At 39.8% G+C, this 20,138-nt stretch overlaps 1 protein-coding gene across 1 annotated transcript in view; it reads right to left on the reverse strand.

Moving 5' to 3' along the window:
• Nucleotides 1-1,507: 1,507 nt before the first annotated feature.
• The window catches only part of LOC120044949 (guanine nucleotide-binding protein G(q) subunit alpha-like), a 28,635-nt gene continuing 10,004 nt past the window's right edge, over nucleotides 1,508-20,138 (reverse strand). Inside the window, exons 7-8 of the mRNA XM_038989699.1 lie at nucleotides 7,730-7,883; nucleotides 1,508-3,472 (exon numbers count right to left, since the gene is read on the reverse strand). Of these exons, the coding sequence (XP_038845627.1) occupies nucleotides 3,285-3,472; nucleotides 7,730-7,883 (342 nt within the window). The 3' untranslated portion in view covers nucleotides 1,508-3,284. The remainder of the gene's footprint in view (nucleotides 3,473-7,729; nucleotides 7,884-20,138) is intronic.

The following is a 20,138-nucleotide window of genomic DNA, read 5'->3' on the forward strand; positions in this document are numbered from 1 at the left end:
CCTCCCTGTCGGAATTCATAAGTCACGCTTACGTGTAGGAACCGGGTCGCATTCCTAACATGCATTTAAACCAGAAGCAGGTGATGTAAACCAGGGTTTCCCAAACTCGGTCCTGTGGACCCCCTGGGTGCACGTGTTGTTTTTTGCCCTAGCTGATTCAAATAACCAAGTCATCATCAAGCTTCGATTATTTGAATTGTTTTGAATTATTAATCAAATGGCCACCTGAACTATTTACATTGCTGCTACTCACTGTTTATTATCTATGCATAGTCACTTTACCCCTATCTACATGTACAAATTACCTTGACTAACCTGTACACCACAGATTGACTCGGTACCCCCTGTATATAGCCTCTTTATTGTTATTTTGTGTGACTTTTTATTCAATTTTTTACTTTAGTTTATTTAGTAAATATTATCTTAAACTACATTGTTGGTTAAGGGCTTGTAAGTAAGCATTTCACGGTAAGGTCTGATTTTGATTTGAATCGGCCATGCATTGTTAGGGCAAAAACCAACATCTCTACCCAGGGAGGGGGGCAGGACCGTGTTTGGGGGAAACCCTGATGTAAACTACTGTAGTTCTCTTCTCTATTATATAGTTTGGGTTTGGAAACATCTGAAACCTGGGGTATTGTGTAAACGAACCCCCCCACACAAGTTGGGTTGTAATTATTTTCCATTTTACAGGTAAGGTAACTGTCACCAAGTCGGTTAGGCTTTTCACCATACAAACTGGGCTGTTCTGTTGATATTGTAAACCCACTGGGTTTATAGGAGTGTGCCTGCCAGTTGAACAATGCAACAATGACCTCATTACATTTTACATTTTAGTCATTTAGCACACTCTTATCCAGGGTGACTCAGTTAGTGCATTCATCTTAAGATAGCTAGGTGGGACAATCACATATTACAGGTATAGAAAGTATATTTTTCCTCAATAAAGTAGATATTTTTATCTAAATGTCCTCATAAAGGAGTAGCCTAGCCTAGTATGATTCTTGCCCTATGAAGCCTAAAGGAAAGTGTCACTATGATAGCACCCACCTTGGTCTCTTTTGGTGCCAATAGTATCCAGCTGCAGCTGACACCCACACATCCTATAGGCCTATGTCCCTGTCAGTGTGCATCACATTGTATCCATGACAGAAAAGCCCCTTCTGTAAAAATGTTCTCTAAATCAGCAGCAGGACATCCATCCCTGCAGCAATGCTGTCTGTCTTTGACCAGATGGATATCACTGAAATGATTTGAGAGGCTAAACTCTCACAGCTAGGAAAAGACAGACAGACATTAAATGCCATGACAAACAATGAGTGGCAGCGTAATCTTCCAACACCATCTACGGTGTACTCTATGCCTTAGATTGTAATGGTAATCGCCACACAAATATACACAGTAGCTGAAAAAAGTGCGGAGAAGGATGTTGCATAAATTGGAATGATTTATTCCGTCACTCCTAATTTGAAAACATGGACAAAATTGCTCTGAAGATAATTTGACATAAATGTGAAATATATATGCTTTATTTTCAATCAAGACTTTAAAATGGCACATAACGTCAGGGTGTGTGAAGATTGACACAAATTGAAAACCTTGTGCAGAAAACCTTCTGATTAGTTCTTTAATTTATATAAAAATGTAAGTACTTATTTTTACTCTCAAATTACATATATTTATGATTTAAAAGATTAGTTCAAGAAATGAATGCCTGTGTTCAAAGCAGGTCATTGGACCCAACATTCTCATTCAGCAGGTAACAATTGCAACACTTTTCATTTTACAGGACCTTAAAACAGAAAATCACTGTATCAGTTTGTATTTACAAAGTGCAAGGAGGCATATACTACATATGGGGAATCATTTTCAGCCCTTATCACAAATAATCTTGAAACCAGAGATTGATTCGATAATACTCATTAAAGTTTAAATTCCCTAAACTGAAACTGTGCCAAAGCAATACAGTACATCTCCACTGAGAATACAAAGGACTGTCAAAAGGCAGATGTTATGGATCAATGATAGACCTTGTGTAAATGTGATAACATTCCCTCATTGGATGAGGAACAGTATCAAGATGCACCGTTTAGTCGGAGCTAATATGCTTATTTTATAACACTGGTAGTTGACATGTACAGTATCACAACTGAAAAGTGTTGATAGTCAAATGCGTTTTGGCTGAAATTTGATGGTACAGCGTCAGATTTCACCCTTCTGTAGAGGGTGTTCAGTCAATAGAGGTAATATTAATTTGGCAACACTTAGCTATACACCAATAGAAAAAACAACAAAATGTGTCAATTGTGCAAATAATACCTGTTTGCTAGTTTACGTGTTCTAGGTGATGATTATGACTGTTTCTTCTATCCTCTGACCCAGAGAATGACTACTCATTTTAAATACGTAAACAATGTATTTAAACCACGTCTCAATACAAAAAACACATTATAGACTGTGCAGTGTTTGGGGCCTTCATGGGGTCCTTCTGCGGGAGGTGGGGAGGGCATACATCTATTCTACATCTATACATCTACATTTTTTGTTTTTTTGTAGTGGCGGTGCACCCCTGCTAAATGCATATAGGGGAAACACTAGTGTGACTATGACCCACTGGAGGATGTAAGGTGAGGTGATTCATAGCAGTTATCTAAATGTCCACCAGACTTTCTTTGACAAGAGAGCCGTCGGTCAACAGTCCTCAGAGAGACACCAGGCACATCAAAGCACTTTTTAACTCTCATCTGATGAAATGTGTGTTTACACTGTTATAATGTGTTTTAAACGGTTTACAAAGAGTTATCAATAACTCTCAATGTACACCAGAATCCCCTCTCCTCAAAAAGGCACAGTAATATTCATCATCATGATGCACCTCGTGAACAAAATCAAAGATACCCATAAACAAAAAAATAATGCAGTGGTGAACAGTTGAAATAATACAGTCATTTATGTAAATTCTCTGTAGGGTTTCACCGTAGTGAAAGACAACCAGACATACTGAAGTAGTCTATCTGTACTATGGCTCCAGGCCCTGGTCTCTGGCTGTAGCTTTTGGAGTAGATTGCATTAAAGAGTCTGTAACTGCGGTCGGCTGGAGTCTTTAAACCAGGTTGTACTCCTTCACATTGCATTAAAGAGTCTGTAACTGCGGTCGGCTGGAGTCTTTAAACCAGGTTGTACTCCGTAAAATTCAGTTGGATTCTTTAATCCAGGTTGTACTACTTCAGATTCAGCTGGAGCCTTTAAACCAGGTTGTACTACTTCAGATTCAGCTGGAGCCTTTAAACCAGGTTGTACTCCTTCAGATTCAGTTGCAGAATGAAGTCCTTGACGGCGGCAAAGACAAATCGAATGTTCTCCGTGTCAGTGGCACAGGTGAAGTGCGAGTAGATTTTATCGCAATCTGGATTCAGGTCCACAAACATCTTCAAGATGAATTCTCTTCCTGCCTGTGGGTCCCGCTGGGGCCCTGCGAGGAGGAGATATGATTAGTTGTATGATTCATGAAATAATGGCACATCAGTTAATTTAAGTCTTATATCAATTTAAACCAATATATTAAATATTGTTTCATTTCTGGTTAAATGAACAAGATATTGACCCAGCAGGACTGAGAGGGAGGGTGTTTGAAAGTGTACTGCCCACCGATTGTCTTAACTGGAACTGTGTGTCTTTGTGGTTTGAACATTGATTGTTTGTGAATCGCCTTTGGTGGCCACAGGGACCAAGAGGTTACAAATTGCACCGCCAAGGATCGATTACAGGCCATAAGGGTCAAGGTCTTGTAAATGGTGTTAGACGGCTGCATCATATACATACAATAGTTTATTTCTGATGTGCATTGTATTTATATGGTTTATTTAGGGTGTTTTTATCTATAAAGTATACTGGTAATACGATACCAGCGCAAGCACAGTTTTTAAATGGGTTTTATAGTAAAGACATGTAATTTAACTGTAAAAATATATTAACGTGTAATGTGGCATGAACACAACCAGTCATGATGTTTTCATCTGATTGCCAAACAAATCACTTTAAAAAAGTAGGTAACCTTCACACTTTTGTCCAAAATAATTCCAGCATCTGAACAGTTCACCCGCCAACTTTCTCAAGTGGCTGAAACTCTCTCACTGGAGAAAGCATCTGAGCGAGCGAAACAGCATCTAAGCGAAACAGCCCACCTCTGTCTTACTAGATGTAGCCAATGTACTGTATCTGGCGCTGTCTGACCCCCAATAAAGTATGACATGCTACTCCTTCATGGGGGGGGTCAAGTGCAAGTGCTGGTTCATTTGTTACCGTGCATTCAGAAAGTACACAGACCCCTTGATCAACAATGCAGTTCAAGAAAGAGTTAAGAAAATATTTACCAAATAAACGAAAGTAAAAAATTATAAAAAGTAATGATTCTGATTTAAAAAAATGTAACTAGGCAAGTCAATTGAGAACAAATTCTTATTTACAATGACGGCCAAACCCGGACGATGCTGGGCCAATTGTGCACAGCCCTATGGGACTCCCAATAACGGCCGGTTGTGATACAGCCTAGATTCAAACCAGGGTGTCTGTAGTGACGCCTCTAGCACTGAGATGCAGTGCCTTAGACCGCTGCGTCACTCGGGAGTCCCCAAATCATGTCCAATCAATTGAATTTACCACAGGTGGACTCCAATACATTTTTAGAAACATCTCAAGGATGATCAATGGAAACAGGATGCACCTGAGCTCAATTTCGAGTCTCATAGCAAAGGGTCTGAATACTTAAGTAAATAAGGTATTTCTGTTTTTTATTTTTAATACATTTTCAAAAAATTCAGAAAACCTGTTTTCTCTTTGTCATTATAGCGTGTTATTGTGTGTAGATTGACGAGGGAAAATGTGTATTTAATACAGCTTAGAAGAAGGCTGTAATGTAACAAAATATGGAAAAAATCAAGGGGTCTGAATACTTTCCGAATGCACTGTATATACAGTGGGGAGAACAAGTATTTGATACACTGCCGATTTTGCAGGTTTTCCTACTTACAAAGCATGTAGAGGTCTGTAATTTTTATCATAGGTACACTTCAACTGTGAGAGACGGAATCTAAAACAAAAATCCAGAAAATCACATTGTATGATTTTTTAGTAATTAATTTGCATTTTATTGCATGACATAAGTATTTGATATGTCAGAAAAGCAGAACTTAATATTTGGTACAGAAACCTTTGTTTGCAATTACAGAGATCATACGTTTCCTGTAGTTCTTGACCAGGTTTGCACACACTGCAGCAGGGATTTTGGCCCACTCCTCCATACAGACCTTCTCCAGATCCTTCAGGTTTCGGGGCTGTCGCTGGGCAATACAGACTTTCAGCTCCCTCCAAAGATTTTCTATTGGGTTCAGGTCTGGAGACTGGCTAGGCCACTCCAGGACCTTGAGATGCTTCTTACGGAGCCACTCCTTAGTTGCCCTGGCTGTGTGTTTCGGGTCGTTATCATGCTGGAAGACCCAGCCACGACCCATCTTCAATGCTCTTACTGAGGGAAGGAGGTTGTTGGCCAAGATCTCGCGATACATGGCCCCATCCATCCTCCCCTCAATACGGTGCAGTCGTCCTGTCCCCTTTGCAGAAAAGCATCCCCAAAGAATGATGTTTCCACCTCCATGCTTCACAGTTGGGATGGTGTTCTTGGGGTTGTACTCATCCTTCTTCTTCCTCCAAACACGGCGAGTGGAGTTTAGACCAAAAAGCTCTATTTTTGTCTCATCAGACCACATGACCTTCTCCCATTCCTCCTCTGGATCATCCAGATGGTCATTGGCAAACTTCAGATGGGCCTGGACATGCGCTGGCTTGAGCAGGGGGACCTTGCGTGCGCTGCAGGATTTTAATCCATGACGGCGTAGTGTGTTACTAATGGTTTTCTTTGAGACTGTGGTCCCAGCTCTCTTCAGGTCATTGACCAGGTCCTGCCGTGTAGTTCTGGGCTGATCCCTCACCTTCCTCATGATCATTGATGCCCCACGAGGTGAGATCTTGCATGGAGCCCCAGACCGAGGGTGATTGACCGTCATCTTAAACTTCTTCCATTTTCTAATAATTGCGCCAACAGTTGGCGTTGGCCTTCTCACCAAGCTGCTTGCCTATTGTCCTGTAGCCCATCCCAGCCTTGTGCAGGTCTACAATTTTATCCCTGATGTCCTTACACAGCTCTCTGGTCTTGGCCATTGTGGAGAGGTTGGAGTCTGTTTGATTGAGTGTGTGGACAGGTGTCTTTTATACAGGTAACGAGTTCAAACAGGTGCAGTTAATACAGGTAATGAGTGGAGAACAGGGGGGCTTCTTAAAGAAAAACTAACAGGTCTGTGAGAGCCGGGAATTCTTACTGGTTGGTAGGTGTTTCAAATACTTATGTCACGCAATAAAATGCAAATTAATTACTTAAAAATCATACAATGTGATTTTCTGGATTTTTCACTCACAGTTGAAGTGTACCTATGATAAAAATTACAGACCTCTACATGCTTTGTAAGCAGGAAAACCTGCAAAATCGGCAGTGTATCAAATACTTGTTCTCCCCACTGTACATATACATATATTGTACTTTTTTATCTAAATGTCCTCATAAAAGGAGTAGCCTAGCCTAGTATGATTCTGACCTATGAAGTCTACAGGGAAGTGTCACTATGATAGCACCCACCCTGGTCTCTTTTGGTGCCAATAGTATCCAGCTGCAGCTGACACTCACATATCCTATAGGCCCATGTCCCTGTCAGTGTGCACCACATTGTATCGTAGACAGAAAAGCCCCTTCTGTAAATATGCAATTAGGGTTAAGTGCCTTGCTCAAGGGCACATCGGCAGATTTGTCACTTAGTCAGTTCAGGGATTTGAACCAGCAACATTTTGGTTTCTGGCCAAACGCTCTTAACCACTAGGCTTCACATACTGAGACAGAGGGGTGCTATTTGGCCGCCTTTCCTTCCAGTTCTCTGCTGCCAATGACTGGAATGAACTGCAAAAATCACTGAAGCTGGAGACCCATATCTCCTTCACTAGCTTTAAGCACCAGCTGTCAGAGCAGCTCACAGATCACTGCACCTGTACATAGCCCATCTGTAAACAGCCCATCCAACTACCTCATCCCCATACTGTATTTATTTATTTATCTTGCTCCTTTGCACCCCAGTATCTCTACTTGCACATTAATCTTCTGCACATCTACCATTCCAGTGTCTAATTGCTATATTGTAATTACTTCGCTACCATAGCCTATTTATTGCCTTACCTTACCTCATTTGCACTCACTGTATATAGATTTTTATTTTTTCTACTGTATTATTGACTGTATGTTTGTTTATTCCATGTGTAACTCTGTGTTGTTGTATGTGTCGAACTGCTGTGCTTTATCTTGGCCAGGTCGCAGTTGTAAATGAGAACTTGTTCTCAACTAGCCTACCTGGTTAAATAAAGGTGAAATTAAAACAAAACTGTATTTTTTTTTTGCTGAGATTGATGCGTCTTTCGGCGTGCATCTCGGCCAAATAAATGATCAGTATATCAATATGTTATTTGGACTGGCCCACTAAGGCCCACTAAGGCCTGCCCATAATGCCGGCTCTGACACGATAACTGAATGCTAATCCATTTTGCATGGGTAGTTTATGATCACATTTAGCTGGTCCATGTATATTGAGCTTGTCTTTTTTTCATTAAATCCATGAAAAAAAGGAGTTCTTACCATCATATTCAGGGAAGTAATCCACCAGATGTGAGAACAAAATTTTCTCTTGCATTAAGTCAATCTTATTCAAGAATAGAATGATTGAGGAATCTTTAAACCACGGGTAGGTTATTATTGTCCTGAACAATGCTTTGCTTTCCTCCATTCGATTCTGTGGAAAGTAAAAAAAACACACAATGTTAAAGAGACAACCTGTATTTGCCCTTCTTTTTTTTCTAACTCCATGTTCGTAAATTCAATCTGGAGTGCCAGAGTGCGCTCAGAATGCGCTCTGGGCGTTCGTAAATTCAGAGCGTTGTCATTGTCCATTCGTAAATTCACAGAGTTTCGCTCTTGGGGAGTCCGCTCTGGCTGAGGAGTAGGGTTGATCCAACCGCTCTGATATGGATCCAGATTCCTATCAAAAGGTTAAACGTACGTATCGTTAGGATCCTAAGAAAATCCAATACGTAAATTGTTAGGATCGTAAGAAAAGCTATGCTTGAAACATGAACGTAAGCGTGAAATTTAATCTGTTGTTAGGTTCTTATTTTTCAGAGTAAATAACTCACAGACACTTGAGAAGCTTGACCAAGTTTAATTCTTCCCAAAGGGTCGACACAGCTGTATTCAGACAAAAAAACATTTCTCACCATCACATTTATATATATATATATATATATACACACTCGTATATATACTCCACTTTAGACACCCCTCTTTCTCTCCAATCCTTACATCTTATGGTTCGACAGGAAGAGGGTAACAGGATACTAAAACTATTATTTCTCCCTTCAGGGGATCTGACCTGACATCCTGACCTCAACCCCTCCTTCGCCTAATCCACAGATGTCCTCTTGTATCACCTATTGCACTCCCGTGACTCTCTCCCGTCCACCCAGCACATTCCACAGCCACTGTCTTTCTCCAGATCTCACTCCTTTATATACTATGCGTCTGATCTATCATGTCTTTAATATCTCAATGGTCAAAGTTTAGCCCGAATCCAACACTGTGAACATTCAAAAACCATGTTACGATTACGGACTAACATTTTAGGTTTTGCACTACTGCACTATTTTAGCACTACTGGGTGCACTACTGGGTGATCTGAAAAGTCATAGTCAATCGATCAATAATATAATAATACTTTTAGCAAAAAAAAAAATATTTCATTTACAATCTGTAGAAACTATGGAAAACTTTTGTGAAACAGCACAGTTTAAAAATATATGGCAAATAGTAAAGAAATATAAGGGAGGGGTTGAGTGGAGACATAAGAAAAGTGTTGAAAGGGGATAGAATGCAGTCGGACCATCAGATAATTGGCTTATACATTACTCTTACTGAATTTCCACGTAGGCGAGGATATTGGAAATTTAATCAAAGCCTATTGGATGATAACTTGTTTTTAAATAGGACAGAGGAATTTATAACTGCATTTTTTTGACATAACATAGGTACAGCAAATATGATTTTTGTATGGGACACTTTTAAATGTTCCTTTAGAGGCCACGCAATTCAGTACTCATCTCTAAAAAGCAATTTTGGTCAAAGGTGTCCATACTAACAAAGGAAATAGAAGATCTAACTAACAAAGGAAATAGAAGGTCTAACAGAACAGATAGCAATAAAAACTGTACCATAGAGGCTCAGAATAAGTTAGAGGAAAAACAAAAAGATATGGAGGAACTTATTCAACAAAGATCAAGTGTAATATAATATATTAGAGTGTCTAGTTTGAACACAGACACTGGACAGAGGTAAATGTTGTATTTATTTTTAGGGGTAGATCAGTTTTAATATTGCATATGGATTGTAGCTTCCATCAATGTAAGGGAACTCCCCCCTCAATTGTACAAAATAACATGGCAAGTTATTGGCACCGAGCGGACCATATACACAATGGGATTGTGTGGGAATTCACATTACATCCGGCGCTGTTTCGTCCAAAGTTGATGGCAAATGCCATATTGTAAATGAGCTGTGTAACACCCCAAAAATCCTATAGTGGGCGAGTGTGTTCTATCTAAATTTTTCATAGGCTTACTGTAACGCAAGTCAAGACCCCAGAGCCAAATTTTGAAATTTTGAAAGTTTTGGCAAAAACTTATCACCCCCTTAAAAAAGTGCTTTCTGGACCGTTTTTCGAAATATTTTCGATTTTTATGTCAATTACACATGTGTAAGAACTGTATGAAAATACTTTTGTCAAATTTTATTAACATAATTTTTTGGACATTTTTATTTGGACTTAAGGAATTTGTTTTGTGCATTTGGAATGTGATTTCATAGGAAGTCAAAAGTCAAAAGTCAAAAATGTCAAAAATTTGGAAAAAACGTATCACCCCCTTTAAAAAAGTGCTTTCTGGACCGTTTTTCGAAATTCTTTCAATTTTTATGTCAATTACACGTGTAAGAACTGTATGAAAATACTTTTGTCAAATTTTATTAACATAATTTTTAGGACATTTTTATTTGGACTTAAGGAATTTGTTTTGTGCATTTGGAATGTGATTTCATAGGAAGTCAAAAGTCAAAAGTCAAAAATGTCAAAAATTTGGAAAAAACGTATAACCTCCTTTAAAAAAGTGCTTTCTGGACCGTTTTTTGAAATTCTTTCGATTTTTAGGTCAATTACACATGTATAAGAACTGTATGAAGATACTTTAGTCACATTTTATTATCATAATTTTTTTGAAATGTTTACTTGTACTTAAGGAATATGTTTTGTGCATTTGCAATCTGATTTAATATGAAGTCAAAAATGTGAATAAATTAGAAAAAACTTATCAACCCCTTTAAAAAAGTGCTTTTTGGATTTCATAGTCGAAAATAACATTTTGTTTTTAAAAGGCCAAAATGAAGCATTTAAAACCGTTTTGAAAAATGACGCCTGGTAACCCAAAACATGAAACATAGAATATTTTTTGACTTTTTTTGGAAACCTCCTTAAATCACTCAGGCCGGACCCCCATTGACTCGAGAAGAAAAAACAAAACAAAAATTCCAGAAGAAAAAACAGAATATTTTCTGACTTTTTTTGAAAACCTCCATAAATCACTCAGGCCAGCACACATTGATTTTTGGCCGAAGAATAGTGCTCCCAGAGCGGGTATGGAAGTCTGGATGCCCCCTAAAAGCAATTTCAACCATGGCACCTGGTAACCCAAAAAAAATACCAGGTGCACGAAAAGTTTGGACTTAGAATATTTTTTGAGTTTTTTGGAAAAACTCCATAAATACTCAGGCCATTGACTCGAGAAGAAAAAACATAAAATATTTTCCATGAAAAAAAACATAGAATATTTTCTGACTTTTTTTTTTTCTGACTCCATCCTTGCTGTGTGTGTCTGTGTGTGTGTGTGAGAGCTTTTCTTTGACATCTGTTTAGAGAAATGACTGATTTACAGTTCATGAAGGTTGCCTAATCACATACTTAAAGTTTTGGAAAGATCTGACTTTTTTAACCCTTTGAAACAGCACCTATGACCCCATTTTAAGGCACTTCCGGTTGTCACAGGAAGCTATAAGTAAATACCTATCCTGATCGTGGTATGCTTTTACAGAATCCTGAGTTTTAAGTCTATACGTTAAGAACTGACTAATTTACACAGGGTTGAATGCACTATAAATCACAAACTGCTGGTTGGGTATGGCAAAACACTTTTAGGGTGATTTTATCACTTCCGGTTGCTCCAGGAAGCTTAGAATCGACACAGGTAGACCTCATAGTGGCTTGATGGATTGTCATTGAAGACTGGTTCATAAGACATTCATAACCCACATAGGGTTTAGTTAAAGAATGCACGTTACATTTGCATATGATTCAACAGTGAAAAACATCACATCATATTGCAAACATAACACACTGTTGAATCATATTGCAAACACACACTGTTATATTTGCAATATGATGTGTTGAATCATATTGCAAACATAACACACAGTGTTACATTTGCAATATGATGTGTTGAATCATATTGCAAACATAACACACAGTGTTACATTTGTAATATGATGTGTTGAATCATATTGCAAACATAACACACAGTGTTACATTTGCAATATGATGTGTTGAATCATATTGCAAATGTAACGTGCATTCTTTAAATACTTTAGAAATACAAAATTGAACGTCCTGATGACCTCAGGATGGCCGGGCAGTGTTAGTGGTTCCTCTCCATCGCTCGTTGTGTGGAAATTTCATCATGTCGATTTTGGTGATGGTACCCCCGCGTTGAAACATATTGCAATTGTACAAAAGTCAACTAGCAAGTTGGTGTCCATCAGTCAATTGGATATTGTCAGACACCAAACTGATACCATCTGACACCAAACTCACTTTTTCCAACTCCTTTAGAAGCCAACTATAACATATTTCAGAGCAGGCCCAAAATTCACAGCGCCTTCCATTTAAACCATAATAAAACAAATAATACGTAGTTATGTTCTAGCTGCGGGTCCAGTTCTCACATTATGTTTAGCCCTATGTGAGGCGACCTCGAATCCCAAGTTTTGGCTCGATAGTTAATTCGGTGCCCGAGCAATACCTTAATTGGTGCTGAAAATCCACTTTTTTCATTGCCTTGCTACGGGGTCCTTGAATGAGCAATCAAACAGGCTCGTTGGGGTCTGTCTCTATGGGCCGAGCCGGTTTCAATGCACCTAGTCTTGAGACTCTGGGACTTTTCTAAATGTCGTCAGTTTCGTTGAGCTGAAAATGAATTGAAAACATAGCAAATACACGAGGCTGTTTATCGGTCTGAGAACCTTCTAGAGCCACATAACTCACCGTGCACAATCAACCTGAGGTCTAGAACAGGTTTCCAAAGTTTCAGAACTCTAGGTCTGACGGTTCTTTAAAAGTTGGAACAAAAGTAACTACCACAGGCACTGTCTGCCTCTTAGCCCCTCAGTGTGTCCCTCCATCATTTCTGTTTGGGTGTGTGAATTTTTCTTTGAAATCTGATGGGACTAATGACTGATTTACAGTTCAGGAGGGTTGCCTAATCACAAATATGAAGTTTTGGAAAGATTTGACATTTTTAACCCTTCAAAACAGCCCATTTGACACCAATTATGGCACTTCCGGTTGGCACAGGAAGCTGTAAGTAAACACATATACTCACTGGAGTATGCTGTTACAGAATCCTGAGTTTTAAGTCTATATGTTAAAAATTGACTGATTTACATAGGGCTGAATGCACTATTTCTCTCAAATTGCAGGGTGCTTATTGCAAACACTTTTAGGGTGATTTTAACCACTTCCGGTTGCTCCAGGAAGCTTAGAATCGACACAGGTAGACCTCATGGTGGCCTGATGGACTGTCATCAAAGACAGGTTCATAAGACATTCATAACCCACATAGGCTTCAGGTTGAATTTAGAGGTGCAGTCAATGCATTCCAATGGGGAGACATGTCATTGTAAACTGTTTGATGTAAACACCTTCTTTTAACTGTCAAGGGTTAATGCCACAAGGTCAAGGTTATGCTTGCACAGATCGGGAGGACCTTAAGAACATTCCTGAGGTGAAATTGTGTTTCTAACCTTAACGGTTCTCTCTCTGTCTCCCAAAAGCAAATAAAATTGACATTGAGGTCAAAAGGTCATTCGTGTCCGTTCTCTTGTAACGGTCGCTGCGCTCAGACCGAGTGAGCTACGGTCAAGCGGGGCATCTCGTTGAACTCGGCACGGCCTAGGGATAATGGGAATGCCATTGCAGGCTTTGTGTGTCGTTAAGCACCGTACTTTTTCACTCCATCATTGCTTTGTGTGTGTGTTTGTGTGTGAGAGAGAGCTTTCCTTTGACATCTGCTTAGAGAAATGACTGATTTACAGTTCATGAGGCTTGTCTAATCACACAAATTAAGTTTTGAAAAGTTCTGACCTTTTTAACCCTTTGAAACAGCACCATGACACCATTTTAAGGCACTTCCGGTTGGCACAGGAAGCCATAGGTAAACACATATCTTGACTGGGGTATGCTGTTACAGAATCCTGAGTTTTAAGTCTATACGTTAAGAATTGACTGATCTACATAGGGTTGAATGCAGTGATTTTCAAAATTGCAAGTCATGTATATCTGGACACTTTTTAGGGTGATTTTAACCACTTCCGGTTGCTCCAGGTAGCTTAAAATCAACACAGGTAGACCTCATAGTAGCCTGATGGATTGTTATCAAAGACAGGTTCATAAGACATTCATAACCCACATAGGCTTCAGGTTGAATTTAGAGGAGCAGTCAATGTATTCCTATGGGGCGAAATGTCATTGTAAAATGTTTGATGTAAACGCCTTCTTTTAACTGTGAAGGGTTAATGCCACAAGGTCAAGGTTAGGCTTGCACAGATCGGGAGGACCTTAGGATTGTTCCTGAGGTGAAATTGTGCTTCTAACCTTAACGGTTCTCTCTCTGTCTCCCAAAAGCAAATGAAATTGACATTGAGGTCAAAAGGTCATTTGTGTCCGTTCTCTTGTAACGGTCGCTGCGCTCAGACCGAGCGAGCTACGGTCAAGCGGGGCATCCCGTTGAACTCGGCACGGCCTGGAGAATATGGTGATGTCATTTTAGTGGTGATTTCAGAATGCTATTTTGGTGCATTCATGGAAGGCGCTGTGAATTTTGGGCCTGCTCTGAAATATGTGATAGTTGGCTTCTAAAGGAGTTGTAAAAAGTGAGTTTGGAGTCAGATGGTATCAGTTTGGTGTCTGAAAATATCCAATTGACTGATGGACACTTGCTAGTTGACTTTTGTTGACACTTGCTAGTTGACTTGCTAGTTGACTTTTGTACATTTGCAATATGTTTCAACGCGGGGGTACCATGAGGAAAAAGCGACACGATGAAATTTCACGCAACGAGCGATGGAGAGGAACCACTATCACTGCCCGGCCATCCTGAGGTCATCAGGACGTTGACTTTTGTATTTCTAAGGTATTTAAAGAATGCACGTTACATTTGCAATATGATTCAACATCACATCATATTGCAAATGTAACGTGCATTTGCAATATGATGTGATGTTGAATCATATTGCAAATGTAACGTACATTCTCTTAAATACTTTAGAAATGCAAAAGTCAACGGTCTGATGACCTCAGGATGGCCGGGCAGTGATAGTGGTTCCTCTCCATCGCTCGTTTCGTGAAATTTCATCATGTCGCTTTTTCCTCATGGTACCTCCCCGTTGAAACATATTGCAAATGTACAAAAGTCAACGAGCAAGTCAGTGTCCATCAGTCAAATAGATATTTTCAGACACCAAACTGATACCATCTGACTCCAAACTCACTTTTTCCAACTCCTTTAGATGCCAACTATAACATATTTCAGAGCAGGCCCAAAATTCACAGCGCCTTCTATTTAAACCATAATAAAACAAATAATACGTAGTTATGTTCTAGCTGCGGGTCCAGTTCACACATTATGTTTAGCCCTATGTGAGGCGACCTCGAATCCCAAGTTTCGGCTCGATAGGTCATTCGGTGCCCGAGCAAAACCCTAATTGGTGCTGAAATTCCACTTTTTTCATTGCCTTGCTACGGGGTCCTTGAATGAGCAATCAAACAGGCTTGTTGGGGTCTGTCTCTATGGGCCGAGCCGGTTTCAACGCACCTAGTCTTGAGACTCTGGGACTTTTCTAAATGTCGTCCGTTTCGTTGAGGTCAAAATGAATTGAAAACATGGCAAATACACGATGCTTTTTATCGATCCGAGAACCTTCTAGAGCCATATAATTCACCGTGCACAATCGACCTGAGGTCTAGAACAGGTTTGTACATTTTCAGAACTCTAGGTCTGACGGTTCTTTAAAAGTTGGAACAAAAGTAACTACTGCAGGCACTGTCTGCCTCTTAGCCCCTCAGTGTGTCCCTCCATCATTTCTGTGTCGGTGTGTATTTTTTTTTTTTTTAATCTGATGGGATGAAGGACTGATTTACAGTTCATGAGGGTTGTCTATTCACATATATGAAGTTTTGGAAAGATTTGACATTTTTAACCCTTCGAAACAGCCCATTTGACACCAGTTATGGCACTTCCGGTTGTCACAGGAAGCTATAAATAAACACATATCATCACTGGAGTAGGCTGTTACAGAATCCTGAGTTTTAAGTCTGTATGTTAAAAATTGACTGATTTACATAGGGCTGAATGCACTATTTCTCTCAAACTGCAGGTTGGCTATGGCAAACACTTTTAGGGTGATTTAACCACTTCCGGTTGCTCCAGGAAGCTTAGAATCGACACAGGTAGACCTCATGGTGGCCTGATGGACTGACATCAAAGACAGGTTCATAAGACATTCATAACCCACATAGGCTTTAGGTTGAATTTAGAGGTGCAGTCAATGTATTCCAATGGGGAGACATTTCATTGTAAACTATTTGATGTAAACACCTTCTTTTAACTGTTAAGGGTTAATGCCACAAGGTCAAGGTTAGGCTTGCACAGATCGGGAGGACCTTAGGATTGTTCCTGAGGTGAAATTGTGCTTCTAACCTTAACGGTTCTCTCTCTGTCTCCCAAAAGCAAATAAAATTGACATTGAGGTCAAAGGGTCATTCGTGTCCGTCTTCTTGTAACGGTCGCTGCGCTCAGACCGAGTGAGCTACGGTCAAGCGGGGCATCTCGTTGAACTCGGCACGGCCTGGAGATAATAGTAATGCCATTGCAGGCTTTGTGTGTTTTAAGCACCGTACTTTTTCACTCCATCATAGCTTTTTGTGTGTGTGTGTTTGTGTGAGAGAGCTTTTCTTTGACATCTGTTTGGAGAAATGACTGATTACAGTTCATGAGGGTTGTCTAATCACACAAGTGAAGTTTTGAAAAGATCTGACCTTATTACCCTTCAAACCTGACCCTATGGCACCATTTTAAGGTACTTCCAGTTGACATAGGAAGCTGAAAGTGAACACATACCCTCCTTGGGGTAGGCTCTTATATAATATTGAGTTTTAAGTCTTTATGTTAAGAACTGACTTATTTAAAGAGGGTTAAATGAGTGTGTGTTATTTCATAAAATCATATAAAATCACAGGATTCTCGCAGAGCATCGAGACCCACTTTAAAAATGTACGTCTGAACACACTGCAACTGGATCTGTGATTTTTTGGAGAAAAAAAATTCCTCTTTGTGAACATCACCAAACGGTCAATGTACATTTTCTCTTAAATTACGATAGATAAATGGCTGGTTCTTTTTTTCCTGACACCGTATGCTTATGTACTTTGACATGAAGCGGTCAAATTAGCACCCTACTTGCGTTTTAACCCTTTAATCCCAGAAAAATGGCCATAACTCAAAAAGCGCCGAGGTCTCGACGCCATCTCGTTCGGGGCCAACTGCCCATTACTCCAAACCTACGCTCGCCGAGTTTCGTCTTCGAAATATTTTCAGTTTAGGAGAAAAGGCCGCGCTCGTTTGCCACGTACTCGTGCGCTTGCAATATGATTTATTTTCCCCCTTGTGGGAATTTTCGAGAATGCGGCAAAAAGTCAAAAATTTGTCATTTTTATAAAACGGAAACCGAAAGTCCGAGACGTTTTTTGGGGTGACTTCCTGAAAGAGCTCTCCGCCGCCCACGGCCCGACGCCGTCCGCGATTTTCTGCGACGTCGCAAGACGTCAGGTAAGGGACCGTACATTTGCAATGGGACTTTCTTCACTAACCATACGGCTCCCGTCTCAGACTTCCCTTAAGGTATGTAATTGTCTGCATCACTTCCAATTATATATATATATAGACTTAGTGTGGAGTCATTAAAACACGTTTTTCAACCACTCCACAAATTTCTTGTTAACATACTATAGTTTTGGCAAGTCGGTTAGGACAGCTACTTTGTGCATGACACAAGTAATATTTCCAACAATTGTTTACAGACAGATTATTTCACTTATAACTCACTGTATCACAATTCCAGTGAGTCAGAAGTTTACATACACTAAATTGACTGTGCTTTTAACAACAGCTTGGAAAATTCCAGAAAATGATGTCATGGCTTTAGAAGCTTCTGATAGGCTAATTCACATCATTTGAGTCAATTGGAGGTGTACCTGTGGAACGTACTTTGGTGCGAAAAGTGGAAATCAATCCCAGAACAGCAAAGGACCTTGTGAAGATGCTGTAGGAAACAGGTACAAAACATAACCTGAAAGGCCGCTCAGCAAGGAAGAAGCCACTGCTCCAAAACCGCCATAAAAAAGCCAGACTACGGTTTGCAACTGCACATGGGGACAAAGATCGTACTTTTTGGAGAAATGTCCTCTGGTCTGATCAAACAAAAATATAACTGTTTGGCCAAAATGACCATCGTTATGTTTGGAGGAAAAAGGGGGACGCTTGCAAGCCGAAGAACACCATCCCAATCGTGAAGCACGGGGGTGGCAGCATCATGTTGTGGGGGTGCTTTGCTGCAGGAGGGACTGGTGCACTTCACAAAATAGATGGCATCATGAGAAAGGAAAATGATGTGGATATATTGAAGCAACATCTCAAGACATCAGTCAGGAAGTTAAAGCTTGGTCACAAATGAGTCTTCCAAATGGACAATGACCACAAGCATACTTCCAAAGTTGTGGCAAAATGACTTAAGGACAACAAAGTCAAGGTATTGGAGTGGCCATCACAAAGCCCTGACTTCAATCCCATAGAAAATGTGTGGGCAGAACTGAAAAAGTGTGTCCGAGCAAGGAGGCCTACAAACCTGACTCAGTTACACCAGCTCTGTCAGGAGGAATGGGCCAAAATTCACCCAACTTATTGTGGGAAGCTTGTGGAAGGCTACCCGAAACATTTGACCCAAGTTAAACAATTTAAAGGCAATGCTACCAAATACTAATTGAGTGTATGTAAACTTCTGACCCACTGGGAATGTGATGAAAGAAATAAAAGCTGAAATAAATAATTCTCTCTACTATTACTCTGATATTTCACATTCTTAAAATGAAGTGGTGACCTAAGACAGGGAATTTTTACTGGGATTAAATGTCAGGAATTGTGAAGAACTAAGCTTAAATGTATTTGGCTAAGGTATATGTAAACTTCCGACTTCAACTGTAGATAATACCTTTGATACAGTGGAAGCAATACAAGATTATAATATTTACAGAAAAGACAAATGCCAGTGGTGGAGGTGATGCGGTTTTATTCAGAACCACATTCCTGTAAAGCTTAAAGAGGATATCATGTAAAATACCATTGGAAGTAATATGGCTACAGGTTCATCTGCCTCACCTAAAGCCCATTCTTGTGGGACGCTGCTATAAACCACCAAGTGCTAACAGTCAGTATCTGGATAGCATGTGTGAAATGCTTGATAATGTACAGTTGCAAGAAAAAGTATGTGAACCCTTTGGAATGACTTGGATTTCCACATAAATTGGTAAAAACATGTGAACTGATCTTCCTCTAAGTCACAACAATAGACAAACACAGTGTGCTTTAACTAATAACACACAAATTATTGTATTTTCCCTGTCTATATTGAATACATAATTTAAACACTCACAGTGTAGGTTGGAAAAAGTATGTGAACCCCTAGGCTAATGACTTCTCCAAAAGATAATTGAAGTCAGATGTCAGCTAACCTGGAGTCCAATCAATGAGACGAGATTCGAGATGTTGGTTAGAGCAGCCCAGTCAGAGTCCTGATCTCAACCCGATTGAGATGCTGTGGCATGACCTCGAGAGCGGTTCACACCAGACATCCCAAGAATATTGCTGAACTGAAACAGTTTTGTAAAAGAGGAATGGTCCAAAATTCCTCCTGACTGTTGTACAGGTCTGATCCGCAACTACAGAAAACGTTTGGTTGAGGTTATTGCAGCCAAAGGAGGGTCAACCAGTTATTAAATCCAAGGGTTCACAGTTTTCCCACCCTGTACTGTGAATGTTTACACGGTGTGTTCAATAAAGATAGGAAACGTATACTTGTTTGTGTGTTATTACTTTAAGCAGACTGTGTTTGTCTATTGTTCATGACCAACTTATGCAGAAATCCAGGTAATTCCTAAGGGTTCACATACCTTTTCTTGCCACTGTATGTGAAATCAACAGAGAGGTATATTTTCTGGGTGATTCATATATTGACCAGCTTTCATCAAGCTGCCCACTCAAGAAAAAGCTTAAAACTGATTTAGGTTATCAGTCAACCTACCAGGGTAGTTAAAAACAGCATAGGAATGAAATCATCAACATGTATTGATCAGATCTTTACTAATGCTGCAGGAATTAGCTTGAAAGCAGTATCCAGATCCATCAGATGTGGTGATTACAATATAGTAGCCATATCTAGGAAAACCAAAGTTCCAAAGGATGGGCCTAATATAGTGTATAAGAGGTCATACAATAAGTTTTGTAGTGATTCCTATGTTATTGATGTAAAGAATATATGTTGGTCTGTGGTGTGTAATGAGGAGCAA

Source organism: Salvelinus namaycush, chromosome 3 (assembly GCF_016432855.1).
Source record: "Salvelinus namaycush isolate Seneca chromosome 3, SaNama_1.0, whole genome shotgun sequence".
Lineage (NCBI taxonomy): Eukaryota > Metazoa > Chordata > Actinopteri > Salmoniformes > Salmonidae > Salvelinus > Salvelinus namaycush.